The sequence below is a fragment of the Vitis riparia genome, chromosome 6, assembly GCF_004353265.1.
Source record: "Vitis riparia cultivar Riparia Gloire de Montpellier isolate 1030 chromosome 6, EGFV_Vit.rip_1.0, whole genome shotgun sequence".
NCBI classification, from domain to species: domain Eukaryota; kingdom Viridiplantae; phylum Streptophyta; class Magnoliopsida; order Vitales; family Vitaceae; genus Vitis; species Vitis riparia.
This window is the reverse complement of record NC_048436.1, coordinates 20,935,650-20,951,505: the sequence shown is the minus strand read 5'-3', so window position 1 is coordinate 20,951,505 and position 15,856 is coordinate 20,935,650. Positions and strand designations below refer to the sequence as shown.

The 15,856-nt window shown below is 34.1% G+C and overlaps 3 protein-coding genes across 3 annotated transcripts; all 3 read right to left on the bottom strand.

Annotated features, from left to right (window-relative positions):
- Positions 1-1,589, bottom strand: LOC117916670 (UDP-glycosyltransferase 92A1-like). The gene has a single exon (XM_034832810.1). The coding sequence runs from the start codon at positions 1,587-1,589 to the stop codon at positions 96-98; it is 1,494 nt and encodes a 497-aa protein (XP_034688701.1). The 3' UTR covers positions 1-95.
- Positions 1,590-6,609: 5,020 nt separating this feature from the next.
- LOC117915730 (UDP-glycosyltransferase 92A1-like) lies at positions 6,610-8,391 on the bottom strand. The gene has a single exon (XM_034831397.1). It carries the CDS (start codon positions 8,296-8,298, stop codon positions 6,781-6,783), a length of 1,518 nt encoding a protein of 505 aa, XP_034687288.1. The 5' UTR covers positions 8,299-8,391; the 3' UTR covers positions 6,610-6,780.
- Positions 8,392-10,890: 2,499 nt separating this feature from the next.
- LOC117916858 (IRK-interacting protein) lies at positions 10,891-13,751 on the bottom strand. The gene is made up of 2 exons (XM_034833055.1): positions 13,180-13,751; positions 10,891-12,575 (listed from the first exon to the last, which is right to left on the bottom strand). The coding sequence occupies exons 1-2, from the start codon at positions 13,411-13,413 to the stop codon at positions 11,034-11,036; spliced, it is 1,776 nt and encodes a 591-aa protein (XP_034688946.1). The 5' UTR covers positions 13,414-13,751; the 3' UTR covers positions 10,891-11,033.
- Positions 13,752-15,856: the final 2,105 nt, after the last annotated feature.

The following is a 15,856-nucleotide window of genomic DNA, read 5'->3' as shown; positions in this document are numbered from 1 at the left end:
TTGGTGCAAAAGACTCCAAGGCAATTGATATTGCTTTTGCTAATTTTAAAACGAAGTAGTAGGAGAGAGAGAAATGGTTGAATTGTAGCTTTTTCTTATGTCAAGGGCATGATCTTGTTCTCCTGTTCCAACTTGGTCTTCTCCCTCCTTGACAATGCTGCACTGAAGAATTCATCCATGGCTTTCATTGAGGACCCCTTGAAACCTTCTTCATCTCTAATGGCATCCTTGATGATGTCTCTTACTTCATGTGCCTTTCTTCTCATTTCCTTCCCTTTCTCTGTATCATTCATCACCAACTCAATCTTTTTCACTATGTCTTCATGCTTAACCTCACACCTAGGCCCTCTCGCCACCTCCACACAAACTCCAACTTCTTTCTCCAAAAGCACGACATTGGAGAACTGATCGGCCGCCATCGGCCACCCGATGATTGGTACCCCATGGCTGAGGGCTTCAAGCACTGAGTTCCATCCACAGTGGCTTAAAAATGCAGAAATGGATTTATGGGACAAAATTTCCACCTGGGGTGCCCATTTATGGACAAGTAAACCTCTTTTCTGATCTTGAATTCGTTGTTCGAATCCTTGGGGCAACCACTCTTCAGCCTTGAATTCTGAGTTTATGTCAAACCCTATTGGTGGTCTGACAACCCAGATGAAGTACTTGCCGCTGACCTCCAACGCGGTGGCCAACTGCATCATTTGGGATTCAGAGATTGTGTTTTGAGAACCAAAACATATGTATAGAACTGAATTCAAAGGCTTTGAATCGAGCCATTTGTTGCAGGGATCTGGTGTGATACCGGGCACTTTTCCTGCACCAGCATGGTTTTCCATGGATAGGAGAACCGGTCCAACCGGCCAAACAGGCCTGCCGATTTTCCGCCTGAAGTACATCAATCCAATTTTGTCAAGCTCCCCCACTGTGTTAACCAATAGTCCATCGGAATTCAACCACTCAGGAAACACCTTTTTCAGAAAAACCGCAAAAGGATCGTTACCATCGGCAAGTCTGAGGTTTTCCGGCAGCTGAGTTACATGAATCTTGGAAGCTTCTGGGAAATCAGGCAGGGTAAATTCATCGGAATCGGCCCCAAGGTGAGGCATGTTCGTCCAGAGAGAGTAGTAACACGCCATGCCAAAACCCCCTCCGCCTACAAAAATGGCATGAGACACCCCAAACTCATGGGCAATCTCAACAGACCAGCCAAAAAACATGTCCACGACTAGGCAGAGTGGGAGGTGGCCATTTTGCTCAGCAATAAGTTCAGAAATGAGTTTTCTGAAAGGGAGTTTGAGAGACAAGGAAGCCTCAATGAAGCGAAAGATGAGAGGGTAAGGAAGAGCATTGGTGTTCTCAGTGTTGGGAGGGAGGCCATGGTCTGAGCTGTTGAATGGGATTTCAACAAGACGAATGGAGGCGTTTGGAGGAAGAGAGGATCTGAGTTTTTTTATGTTGAGAGGTGTGTTAACAAAGGTGATGGTGCAGCCTCTTTTCTTCTGTATTTCAAGAGCTAAAGCAAGGAAAGGGATGATATGACCTTGTGCCATGAATGGAAACATCACTATATTTTCCTTCTTTTCCATTGCTCTTGATCAAGATGTATGGTGGTTGAGGTTGAGGATGAGGCACAAGAGAATGAATACATGCTTTTTTGTAGCATAAATTTTCCTTTTTTGCGAAATTTATGCAATCTTAGCTCTAGGGCAAAAAATTAAGATTTGAGAATTTTACTTTTTACTTTTAAATTTTTGTGGTATATGGGAAAAAAATGTCTTTTCAATAGTGATTTTGAAAGTCTTTCACTAATGCCTTCAATAGTGTAACACTACTTAATAGTTTGGATTACCAACTTGCAAAAGTCTAAGTCAGTTGTCCATTTAAACTGATGTCATGGCTTATGTACTAATGTCATGGCTTATGTACATGTCACCGTTGAACTAGACAATCCACATAAATTGGTTTTTTAAAAAATATTTTTTTAAAAAAAAACAAAATGGATATCGAGATTTACCCTAATTTTCCCTTCAATCAAACCCTAACTTCAAAAACCCATTTTTTTTCTCCTTTATTCACAGCTACAACCTCAAATCGATCTATAAAAATTTTGTTAACTCCTCATTTCACCAACAACCACAAACAAACCTCCAAATATGATCCCTTATTTTCTTTCTCCTCCTCACTATAAGGGATATCAATAGCTTCCATCTAACTAGTTACACCTTTGTCACTCTTCATGAATGCATCAATAATTAAATTTTCTAACATATTCAAGAATTATATAAACTATCTTCAATCACAAAAGTAACCCAACAATATTACATGAGGATGAAGTTAATTACATGCATGGCACATGACATTATCGAAGACATTTCACCAAATTCATGTTATATACATAAATTCCAAAAAAATAAAAAAAGGATAAAATCGATATTCAACAAATACATTCCAATTTTATAATTTTCTTTTCCTTCATCCAAGTTTTATCTCCTTGAATTTTTATTTTTATTTTTTTAAGGTTTTTAATGACACAATTCTACTAGTCTACACAGTGGGCCATTTATAAGAAGAGAAATTGTGATTCTCCTTCATCTAAAGATGGTAATCAGTTGACTATATGATATGTTTTAATATCCTACCAACTAAAGCTAATGAATTAGCTGTTTCTAAGGTTCATGCATGATTACTGCAGCACTAGCTAGTTTCTTCGTAATCTGAATATATTATGAATTTTATAAAAGTTTCGTTCAAACTTCAAACGTAAAATAAAGTTAATATCTTTACCTTTTGTATTCAGTGTCTGACATCTGACAAGACTTCAGTCAAAAACAAAATAAACACGGCTCTGTCTCAAAAATTAAGAAGCATGTATTTTAACCAACCCCTGCAATAATTTGGGGAGGAGAATAAAAGCCACCAAGTGATCAACATTAACGATTAAAATTTAAAAGCTAAGTTTAACATTGATTTGCTCCTTCATTAATCTAATAAAAAAATATTTAGTAAAATTTAATTAAGTGGTGTTTTTTTATTTAATGGCAAATCAAATTTAAAATTAAATAATACTTAATAATGTTAAGCATTAAATTATTTACTTTTTTAATATTTTATTTTTTTTAAGTATTAAAAAATAAAAATGACCAATGGGTCATTTTTAGTATTAAAAAATAAAATATTTTAATATTTTTTTCTATTCAATAAAAAATTTAAGAAATAAATAATAATAAGTTAAAAAATAAATAAATAAATAAATAAAGAACAACAACAACAACCTAGATCCAAAAACAATTTACATTTTACAAAAAGTCACCTTATTAACTTAAATTATTTTTAAGTTAAATCATATTTACACTGTGACAAAGAGAGTTTTAACTTAAATAACATGCAAAAGAACCACAGATTTGCCAACACCCTCTAATGATATTTAATAAAACGCAAAATATTATATATTCCAAAAGTCCATGTGTGGGACGATGCCCCTGCAAGATGCATGAATCTTACAGGGGAAAGAAAAAACAAAGTGGAGGAGAAAACTCACTATTTGTCAAGAAAGATGATTTTGTGAATATTTAGTCTCTAGAGGAAAAAATTTTCTATACATGCATTAGCTTTTGAGATGTACTCTTTGTTATTTAATTAATTAATAATATCAAAATCTCTACCATTGGAGCATCACAAGTTAATTAATAATATTTAAGAATGGGTTTGATAGTATTTTTACTCAAAATATTTTTAATAAAAATATATGTTTTTTAAAATGTTATTAAAGATAATCACTTATCAAGTATTTTTTTCATAAAATACTATAAGTATTTTTCAATATTATAAGTAATTTTTCAAATTTTTAAAAGCATTTCCTAATTTCTGTCAAATACCTTATTTTTCTTCAAAAACCATTTTTTACACTTAAAAAATAACTCTTCATCATACAAAAAATTGTCTTCTTCCATGGCATATCCATATCCCCGCTTCTCAAGATTTTTGGTGACTTATAATTAGGTTATTGTTATAATACCAAATATGTATATGCTAAATAGTGAGATCAATCGCATAGTGTCATATATGTATTTGAGGTCACATTGTGTCACCTAGGTATTTAAGCTCACATTGTGTTGCATCCAAACTTTTTGTATTATTTTGTACCTTAAAGTGTGTTTAGTAATATTTTTATTTAAAATATTTTTAGTAAAAGTGTTTTCATTATACAATTTAGAAAAATAATTTTTGAGAATAGTTTTCAAAAATCATCTTATGATGTTTTGTTAAATAAAAGTCTATTTGGAAACCTGAAATATTCTTAATATATTTTTAATATTTTTAAATATATTTTAAAAATAATTTTTATATCTACTATTTTATTTTAATCATTCTATATATTTATATAATTATTTTTTAAAATAGCCTTTATAAAACAAGTAAAAACAATTAAAAAAATATTATCTTAAAACACTATATTTTCTATTTTTAAGAATAGAAAATAGAAACAAATTTTTTATTATCAAACTTATTTTCTTGTTTTTTTGTTCTAGAGAACATAAAACTGTTCTCAAAAATAATTATCAAATAAATGCTTAATATTTCAATCTTTAAAAGTACTTTTTGAATTTTGACCAACTCCTAATTTTTCTTTAAAAATGCTTTTTATACTAAAAGTACTTTTTAAAATCGCTACAAAACGGACTCCTAATCCCATTCTTTTATACTTTATTCTCATTTATTTGTACTCTTAGTCAATTGACCAAATTGTAGAGGTGTCCAATAGGTCAGACCACCCATCTGGCTCATGGCTTGGCATGATCCAAAGGAGTGAGTCGTGTTAGGCCTAAGGAAACAGTTCATCGTGCCATCGTGTCAAGCCACCCTTACTCATTTTTTTCTCCTTATTTTTTCATGTAATTTGTTAAATTATTGAATAAAATAATTATTTTTTTATATTTCATTTCCTTACATATTCCATTATTTTAAATTTATTGTTATTTGGATAAAAAAACAAAAAAAAATTCAAATATAATTTTTTTTTTACTATTTTTAAAAACAAAAAGCTAACATTTCTATCAATTTTACAATTATAACCTCAATAAATATAAATATAAATTTAAAAAATAAAAAGTATAATTATTAGAGGTGTTTAAAGTAACAAAATGAAATTTTATTTAATAATGAAAAAAACTTAAGACAAAATGACCTTAAAAAAATTAAATTAAAATTTTTAATAAAATGAGTGGTCCATAGGCCACGGCCTGCCAGCACGGCATGGAAGAACACGATTAGCCCATGGGCTTATAGATCATGTCGGGTCACCTATTTGGCTTGCATGGGTCGGCCCAATCCTGCATGATTTTTAAGTGGGCCATGCCGACCCGACACATTGGCCCATAATGGCCCGGTACCATTGGACACCTCTACCAAATTGAGAGTTTATATACGATAACATTTTCCTTATTAGTATTCCTTTTTCAAAAGACTGAAAAGAATTGTGGACACCAAATCCATTTCCCTTAACAAGGAAATGCATGCATTCAAATAAAATATCAGCACACAAGTCACTCATCTAAGCCATCCAAGCTAGAGTTTGATTTCATGGTAGCCTCTCTAATCAAGAGCCTCGGACACCCTAAGTTTCAGCTCCACCGGATCACATATCTGTGTCACAAGACTATTCTATCTTTTTTTTTTCTTTCACGTTCGTTTGTGCTTTTAGGTGAAGCCAGATATAATATAATGTGTTCCCATTGTATGGCATTCAACAACTTTTTTTTCCACTTTCTGTAAAATATGTATTTTTTCTGGACTGTACCCATTTGTCCTCATGCCATAAATATAGATGGCTCCAACGTTTTCTCTGCAGGGATTATCCATTGAATCTGCAGCATGACACTGACTCTTAATTTGGTAAAAAAAAATGGAAGCTCTAATTCAATTAAATTATGACTTTCTCCACAAACATAGTAGCATTAATTTCATGTATGCGTGTCTTTAATCATCCTGAGAAAACAGCAGAGGTGAATTTGATGGAAAACGTGGTAATCAAATTTGGATTCCAGTACTGGACACGATCAGCTCAAGATCTAACGGTTGTTGGGCTCATGTTTCATGCTTTCTACCTATAATTTTTGCCCCCATATCAGGGAAGCCCAGTTGACTCAGGAATCAAGGCAGGGAATAGGGCTAGGCAAGTGGTCGTCACAGCTCCACGACTATGCATCCCCAAGTGGGTCATTCCAGCCATTTCTTCCACATCTTGGAAGGAAAATAAAGGTACATAGCAGCTCTTTTTGAAAGAATTTTTGTTTAAGTCAAACATTAAAGTCGATGGCCTTTGTCACTAGGGGACATATTATTATTCCAAGGGGCATGTGAAAGAAACTGATGCAATGCAGGCTTTTGGTGACTAAATGGATTCAACTTTCTCTTCCAAATTCGACTGCCATGGTGTGAAAAGGCCAAAAGTTCCAAGACCAATCCCCTACAAGTGGGTTGTTGAGGACCACCTTTGGGTCACTTTCTGGGTAAGGAAAATTCAGGAGAACAAAGACCAAGAGATAAGAAAAACCATGGAGATGGATCCTAAAAATGCAGCTACCTCTAATAGATTATGAGCTATAGTACAAGCTTTGGCAATTGTAGTCGAGTAATTTGGATATCATATGGATAAATGCTTTTAATAAATTTGGAGACTAGAGAAGTGTGGTGGAGTTCACCAGAGAAGCATCTCAGAAAGCAAAACAGTTTTGACTATAAATTAGTCTACATAAAGTATAAAGATAATCATGGCTGTTAATACTCATGGTTTTGTCCCAACTTGGTCCTCCCCCACTGTGAAAACGCAGCATTGAAAAACTCGTCCATGACTTTCACAGAGGACCCCTTAAAACCTTCGTCATCTCTAGTGGCATCCTTGATCATATCCCTTACCTCACAAGCCTTTCTTCTCATTTCCTTCCTTTTCTCAGTCTCATTCATCACCAACTCAATCTTCTTTGTTATGTCTTCATGCTTTACCTCACAGGTAGGCCCTCTGGCCACCTCCACAGAAACTCCAACCTCTTTCTCCAAAAGCATGGAATTGAAGAACTGCTCGGCCGCCATTGGCCATCCCATCAAGGGTACCCCGTGACTAAGGGCTTCAAGCACTGAGTTCCAACCACAGTGGGTTAAAAATGCAGAAACTGATTTGTGGGACAAAATCTCCAGCTGAGGTGCCCATTTATGAACCAGTAACCCTCTTTTCTGGTCTTGAATCCGTTGTTCGAAGCCTTCAGGGAGCCACTCTCCGGCCTTGAATTCTGAGTTTATGTCAAAGCCCAATGGAGGCCTAACAACCCAGATGAAGTTTGTGCCGCTGTCCTCCAACGCCATCGCCAATTGCTTCATCTGTGAACCCGAAATAGTATTCTGCGATCCAAATGCTATGTATAAGACTGAATTTGCAGGTTTTGCATCAAGCCATTTGTTGCAAAGCTCAGAGGTGATTCCTGATTCTCTTCCCGATCGAGCTTGACCTTCCATGGACAGAAGAATTGGCCCAACTGGCCAAGCCGGACGGCCAAGCTTGCGCCTAAAATACTCCAACCCGATCTTATCAAACTCCCCCGCTGTGTTAAACAAAACCCCGTCAGAATTAAACCATCTAGGAAGATTTTTTCCCTGAAATACTGACCAAGAATCAGTTCCATCAGCATCTAACATATTCTTAGGCAGCTGTGTCACATGAATCCTCGAAGCTTCAGGAAAATCATGCAGCAGAAACTCATCAGAATCGGCATTCCTATGAGGAAGGCTGCCCCAAATAGAGTAGTAGCATGCCAATCCGAACCCCCCAGCTCCACTGAAAATAGCATGAAAGACACCCAACTCCTTGGCAACATCAGCAGTCCAACCAAAGAATATGTCTGCAATGATACACAGCGGCGGACAGCCATGTTGCTCATTGATAAGGTTCAAAATCAGCTCTCTAAAAGCAGGTTTCAGAGACAAAGAAGCATGGAGGAAATCAATGATGCGATAATAAGGGAGGACATCGGTGTTCTCGGTGTTGGGAGGGAAGCCATGATCAGAGCTGCAAAAAGGGATTTCAAGGAGGCGAATGGAGGAGGTTGGAGGGATTGCAGACCGGAGTTTCTTGATGTTGAGAGGCGTGCTGACAAAGGTGATGCTGTAGCCCTTCTTCTTCTCTATATGAAGAGCTAAAGCCAGAAATGGGATTGTATGACCTTGTGCCATGAAGGGAAACATCACTATATTTTCTCTTCCTTCCGCCATAGCTCTCGTCTCCGCCTGTTGAGAGAGAATCATGTCAACTGATCTATGCTGTTCGAGAAGAGGGATTCTATATGTGACCCCTCGCAAACCCCTATAATACACTGACCTAGAGTTGTTGAAATTACATATATTTAAAGCTATTCATTGGGACATGGGTTTGATCATAGCTTGCATAAAATCATATCATATGTTATTAAATATATATGTTAAAAGAAATAAGCGCTTTTTAATTTCAACGGTCGTCTTTGGGGGTTGTCTGCTTGTGAGTTGAAAGTGGGTAGATGAAAGTGAGAGGGTCACAGGAGGCCCAAGAGTTCCACATTTTTTTTTCAAAAGTTGCAGAATACTAATTGAAAGTGGGAGAAAATAAAAAGGAAGAAATGAAACAAGAAAGAGACGTGTTCTACAGTCCAAACATCTTGCCAGTCGTTTCCTCATATTTTACCTTGAATGATTAGTTTCACAAGCGAATCCAACGAGTCTTGGTGTTATGTGATTCCACATTTGGTTATGAAAATTTTTGGGGAAAAGAGTGAGAAAATTAAAGTAGAGAAAAAAATATAAAAGGGAAGAAAAAAAAAGTACGGATATTTAATATTAATAAATTATTTTTATATATTTTTCAAAATTGGTAAATTTATATTTGATTTCCTGTATAAAATTTTAAAGTATACAAAATTGTAAGTATTTTTAATTATATTTTATTTTATTTTTTTATAATAAATCAAATACAAGAAAATCAATTTTTTTAATATTTTTTCCTTTCTGTGGCACCCAACCAAACATAATTTAAAGTGTATTTGGTAATGATTTTAAAAAATATTTTTAGTATTTTTTATATTTGAAAAATTTTATCTTTTAAATATTAAAAATATCAAAAATGTTTTATAAAATTACTATCAAATGCACTCTAAAAATATGTTTAACAGTGATTTTAGAAAGTATTTTTAACATTTTTAATATTTGAAAGATAAATAATTTTAAATGTTAGAAAAACTATAAACATTCACTAAAATCACCGCCAAACACACTTTTATTTTTTAAGGCATTTCAAAACTCTTTTCTATAATACTATGTCAAAAACAATTAAATAATGCATATATTATTATTATTTTTTGATATCTTTTACATATATTTTTTAATTCTTTTTGCACACTACAAATTTTTTTTTTAATCGAAACTTTTGTTTTACTTAATGAGTAATATAAAAATTAAAAGTAAAAAAATAAAATTGATGAAAATATAAATTTATGATGTGTGTATCTATGAAAATGATATATAAAAAATATATACACTATTCTATGTTTGATTTAATATGGAAAGTGATAAATCACATGATAACTTATTTTATCTCATTATTAACCAAATATGAAATAAGATATATTTTATAATGTCTTGCTTTATCTTATGTTATGTTCAATTAATCAAACGTGACTATATTACTTATAAGCATTATTTATGGCATAATTCGTGAACATCGTAAACTTAAAAAATTATAGCATATGTTCCCTCATTGCTCTTTAAAATAGTTTTTTAATTTAAAAAACACATTTGCCAATTTTTTTATTCAAATAGTTGTAAAAAATATTGTTTTGAAAACTTGTATTTTAGAACAAATTTAGACTCCGTTTAATAATGATTTTAAAAAGTGTTTCTAATATTTTTTAACAATTAAAAATTTGTATCATTTAAGTGTTAAAAATATTAAAAATGCTTTATAAAATTACTATCAAACGCACTCATAAAATAGTTTTAAGTATTTTTTGTAAAGTATGATGAGAAACCATTAAAAACATAGAACATATGAAGAATGTTGTCGAGGTGTAATAATATTGTTCGGATAGGTCACCCAAACGACGATAGTTAAATATCATAAAAGGTTTAATTTGCCTTCATTAGATAATCAATTGATTTTCAAATAAGATAGCTAAAGTTCAATCTAAGAATTGGTATTAGAGTTAAGGTCATAGATGGATTCACTCCACGAAAATATATATATATGATTTTAAAACGATCACATTTTATAAATATTTTATTACATACTATTATTAAAATACTCCTTTTAAATAATATTATTTAAATTAAAAAAATGGGTCATGGAGCGTGAATGAGAGAGACATGAACAATTTCATATGCTTTTTATATTTAAAAAGAAGTACATTACGAGTACAATTATTTAGGAATTATTTTTTTAATTTAGGAATCGTTTTATCCCTTTTAATTAAATAATGATTCTTAGATTGAAGTTGAAAGATGGGTGGTATTTGGGGTGAAGGGTCTTTGTATGCTTGTAGCAATTTTATAATTAAGTACAACATATATAATATTTTAAAATTACAGTTATATTAGGGGCAGAGCAAAACAAATATGGCACCTTCACAAGCTTTCAGCAAAAAGTGAGAATGTAGGACTCCATGGGAAGATTGTTTATATGTTCAAGATTCGTGAAATACTATGTTAAGCTACCAATCGACTCAAACCTGAGAATTCTAGTTAATCAGAGCTTTGATACCATCTTACCAATTTACCTAAAAGCTTAAGGTTTGTTTCATAATGCTTTTGAAAGCAATTCTCAAAAATCAGTTTAGGAATCAAATTCTATTTTGAAACTCGAATATTCAGTGGTTACTGAAATCCTGAACGAAGTGATAGAATCTGATATTCAGTTATCAATGGATGAAACCCCCCATTGAACCATATGTTGACATAGATTTGAAAGTTACAAGCTTGTTAAGTTGAAATTTTCTTGGGAGAAGAAAATCTTTAAATTAGGCTACAGATTTGTATCTGCATAGAACCTTACACCTTAGAACCCTGTCTTGAACATAGAAACCAGGCATCACCATGATCTTAACCCGGCTCGGACCCTGTGATCTCTGCCTATCCATGAACATATCTTCCATGTAATGAGGATCAAAGCTTCTGTTTTCTTCAACTCTGAGGATTCCCAGAGGGGGGTTGAATGAAAAAGCAAGCAAATGAAGCAACCATATGCATTTGGCTGAAACAAAGAAGGATTGGAGGAGCTGCTCAGGCCATGGCCTCGTCCAATTCAGAGTTGAAATGATGCAACTCATCTTCTGATCACAGAACTTGCTGAACTCTTCACTGTAGTACTTGGTCCCTTTCCTCAGTACCTCATTCCAGCTTAGGTTTCTCAATGCGACAAAGGATGAAAACCGTGCTTGGCGATCTTGATGAGGGTCTAAGAGCTTGGCCGTGCCGTTCTTCTGGAACACACAGTTCTCAAAGTCTTGGTAGAGTGACTGGTTTATGATGGCTTCAAGATGGTACAGCACTGCCTTTGAGTACTTTGATGTCAGAGACAGTTTATATGGTTGAAGAAGAGAATTCAAGTTGTCTGTTAGGGTATTATCGGATTCTTCAATTTGGCTGATAAGGATCTTGCAGAATTGTTTTACTGATAATCTTGCTTCTGATACTATCTGCAAGAAGCCCTCCACCATTACTTCCTCACTGACTGGAATGAAGTTTTCTCCATTCCCATCAATGGATGATTTCCCCCTCTTTGGAAGACTTCTGAGCTTTTCCGGAGCCTGCAAGTCCTTTGCCTGAGCTGTTTGCTTCAGAACTCTCTTGAGCTCTTCACAGTAAGTCTCCAAGTACTCCAGCTTCTGTTTCAGCTCCCCCAGAGAAGATTTCATCTCTGCAACCTCCATTAAGGCTGCATCTCTACTCTCATTTGCATCCATCAGCTCTTTCTTCAATGTCTCAATGGACATTATCCCCAAGTCTTTGAAAATTTGTGATACTTCCTCGGATTCTGTTCGGTTTGGGGAACTCTCATTCTTGTGCTTCTTCTTTAACCTTGGAAACAACCATGAGAGGCTCACTCCCCGGTTCTTAGGCTGTGATTGAACTGAGGAATGGGAATCAGTCAAGGGCACCACAAAACTAGAACCCTTACTGTTCTTGACCGTATTTTCGGTTTCGGTGCTTATGATTGCAGGTCTGCATTTGTTGCAAGATGAGAGGGATTTGAACTCCCCCAGACTGTTTCTCCTACTGGACTTGAAGAAATCGGTTCCAGGCGATGTTTGAAGCACAGTGATGTGGTTTGCACAGGCACTGGTGACTGACTTCTGATCTTCACTTGGACAAACATGGGGCTCTAAGCTGACTAAACCAGAAGGCAATCCCTTCCTTGAAGAAATCTCCTTTTTGTAATCCGACATGATGGTTTCATTATCATTTCCTCCTAGCCCTTCCACATCCCAACTTTCGGACAAATTTCGATCATTTTCAACATGAAGTTGATGGTACCCAGGTAATGGTTCATCTCCGTAACTCTGTAAGAGAAATTTCCCATATTATAAGTGGACTTTGCAGATAATGAAGAACCCAGAATTTTCATTTCATTGACCAAAGACTAAGCATAGAACAATGCTTTGAAATGGGCCTAGATTTCTGGGTTTGGTTTTACTGAAGCATATAACAAGCAAAATCCAGCAAAAATGTTGCTGGGGTCAAAGAATTTCTCTGTCATTTTAACCAAAAATTCATGGAAGAAACAGAGGACAGAGGACATAATCATTGAAGCAAAAAAAAAAAGAAAAAAAAAAGGAGTAATCTTCTGGAATTAATTTAATCTCAAGCATAACCCTGAAACTCTTCCATTAAAGCAAAACCCAACAACTACAATCATTATATAAGCTTAAAGAGAGAACACAGAACCCATAATCATTGCAACAGATGAGATTCAATTTATGGGTTTCATTCAATTCTAATCATGATGCCTCATAAAGAAACTTGCATTAAAAGCAAATCGATCAAAAACAATAACATAACAGGGGAGAAAATGAGAAGATTAGACAAAAATCTAATTCAATAAACTAAATTGCTATTGAAAAAATCTCAAAAAAAAAGAAAGAAAGAAAGAAACGGAGAACTCACAGGAGTGAAAACAGGGTAATCTTGAGCAGAGAAGTGAGAAGGAGGGCGTGAAACAGGGGAAGCAGTTGGGTACTTGAGATTGGCTGGGCTATTGCCTTGTATCAAAGCAGCATGAAGAGCTCTGAGCTCAACTGCTTTAGCAATGGCGGCCTGAATTTCTTGTCTGCTAACTTCATGATCGCCGTTGCTGTTGTGGCCTTGAAAGACTTGAGTAGCAGGAGTAGCAGCAGCCATGAAATAAAGAAGCAGAAGAGGAAGAAAACAGAGTAGAGATAAAAACAGAGGAGAAAACAGGGGAGAACATGAAAACCAGAGAAGAGGAATATGGAAATCAGATAAAGTTGGGAGGGAAGAAGAGAACAAAAGAGATGAAGAAGTGGGTATCCAACGGTTGGATTTGATTTACAGAGATGAAGATCATATCCAATGAAGGATCTTGGAGAACCAGAGAAACAAGAGAGAGAGTTGGAGGTATCAAAAATCCAAGGAAGCTTTGTCTTTGTCCTCAATGGCTTGATGAAATGAGGGCATGTGAAGCTCTGTGTGTGTGTGTGAGAGAGAGAGAGAGAGAGAAAGAGAAAGATGAAGCGGAGAAGTATTTTTCACTCCATGTAGGCAAGACTGAGGAAGGCCCAAAATAACCAAAATGCCCATTGGTTTCAAAATAATTTTTAAACCTAGTGGTGGGTATTGTCCATATCATCTGTCTTAATTCTAATACCATATCATAGCTTCCAATTTTCTAAAATCACATTGCTTTCAAGTGGTCACATTATTGCTTCACTACAATTGTAATCATTCCCTTATAGTTATTGATAATAATAAATTCAATGAATCCACTACTTCTAAATGTTATGATAAAAATAATAAATATTATTTAATTATTTAAAGTCAGGTTTTAATCATCTTATTTAAAAACCAATTAATATCTTTTAGTTAAAATAAGTCAAATCTTTTATGTCATTTGATATTATACCTCGGGATTCCATTTGAAAAGTCATGAACCATTTTGAAACTTACAAACAATATTGTTGCACCCCCGATAAATTATTTTAAAGAAAATGAATATTAAAGGTATTATATGTATATAACTTTGAATAATTAAGATGGGAATTTTTTTAATTTTTTAATTTTTTTTGTTGATTTTGGGAAATAGATTATGTGTAATATATTTCATGTTACTTTCAAAAGCATGATTCAAGGAACACACATCACCAAAATGGACAAAGCACCATATGTATGATAGTCCATAAATGTAGTTTTGAAAATAAAGCAACACCATTGAGTGTTTCCCAATAAAAGTCAAGAAATCATTTGTTACATACCATTTCATCCTTCCACTAAGACCTCTTTTCTTCATTGAGAATTCTAACCCTACTTTTCTACCTCTTTGAGTGGGGTTTATGTTTTAACATTGAGCCTAGTCAATTCCTTTAATCCTTAAAGCAAAGTTAAAATCTTCCCCTTTCCTAAAAACATTACCAACCAATGAATGAGATTCAAAATAAATCAAATAATATTAATGGCATAAAATATTTCTCTCACCCATTTTCTTTACAAAAAAATTGAAAAACCCATATTTTATACAAATATACTTAATTTTATAATATAAATATATATATATATATATAAGTATTTTTCAAATTTTATTTTCAGAAAGTAATATTATCATATGTACTAAAATTGTTAGAAACCTTGAACAAATAACAAAAATTTGTGCTCCATTTGGGGCACAAGGAGGAAAAATACAATGTTTTTCTTTGCATCTACCATTATAGGACTAGTGCACAATTGGGGTAGTGAGGGCAATTTTTCGTCCAAAAAAATACTTAGCTGGCCAAGGGCAGATTTTGCCCAAAGGGGTAGGGGTGGGGGACAGGGGACTGAGAATCCAATACCTTCCAAACACTCATTGTCTTTCTCTTTTCTCTAAACAGTGAATCTTGTAAGGTGGGGACCAAACAGGGCACTATTTTGGTCACCCAAATTACAAAACAGCCCATCACATACCCCATTTGAGCCACCCCATGTGGAATTTTTGGGGCTTGGTGGAGAACATTATGAGGTGTGAAGGGTATTTTGGAGAAAAAAGTTATATTTAATTCCATTTGTAATTCTTTATTCCTTCTATGGATGAAATGGAATTCCATGTAGGATTATGGGATTGTTTAAAGTGGTGTTTCATTGCTTCCATAACTACTTTCTTGGGAAAATTATTATTCTATTGAAATCTTTAGAGCCAACCACCCCCCCTCCCCTAAGAAAGCTTGGAAGGTTAGTCAACCTCCACATGCAAAAAAGTGCTTCTCCTTTATTTTCTAATCACATTCTTCTTTATCCAAATACCCACCAAATTATTCTAAGAATTAATAGGTTTTTTTAGGTCTACACAAATTCTGATAAACTAATTTTACTAAATCCAACAACAAAATACAATCAAAATATCCAAAACAATTTCACCTCAAGGGCACCCACCATGTCCAAAGTATCAAACAAGTAGGACAAAGGAAAAACCCTTTTGTAGTACCTTCTACATTCCATCACAATATGAGACACCTTTCTCAACAGTTTTCTATGGATAAGTTCCAATTATTTCATCATCAAGATTTAAAATTTTAGATTGATTTGAAGGGGTGGGTCATATCAAAAATTTTGTTTCTATTTTCAATGATATTGT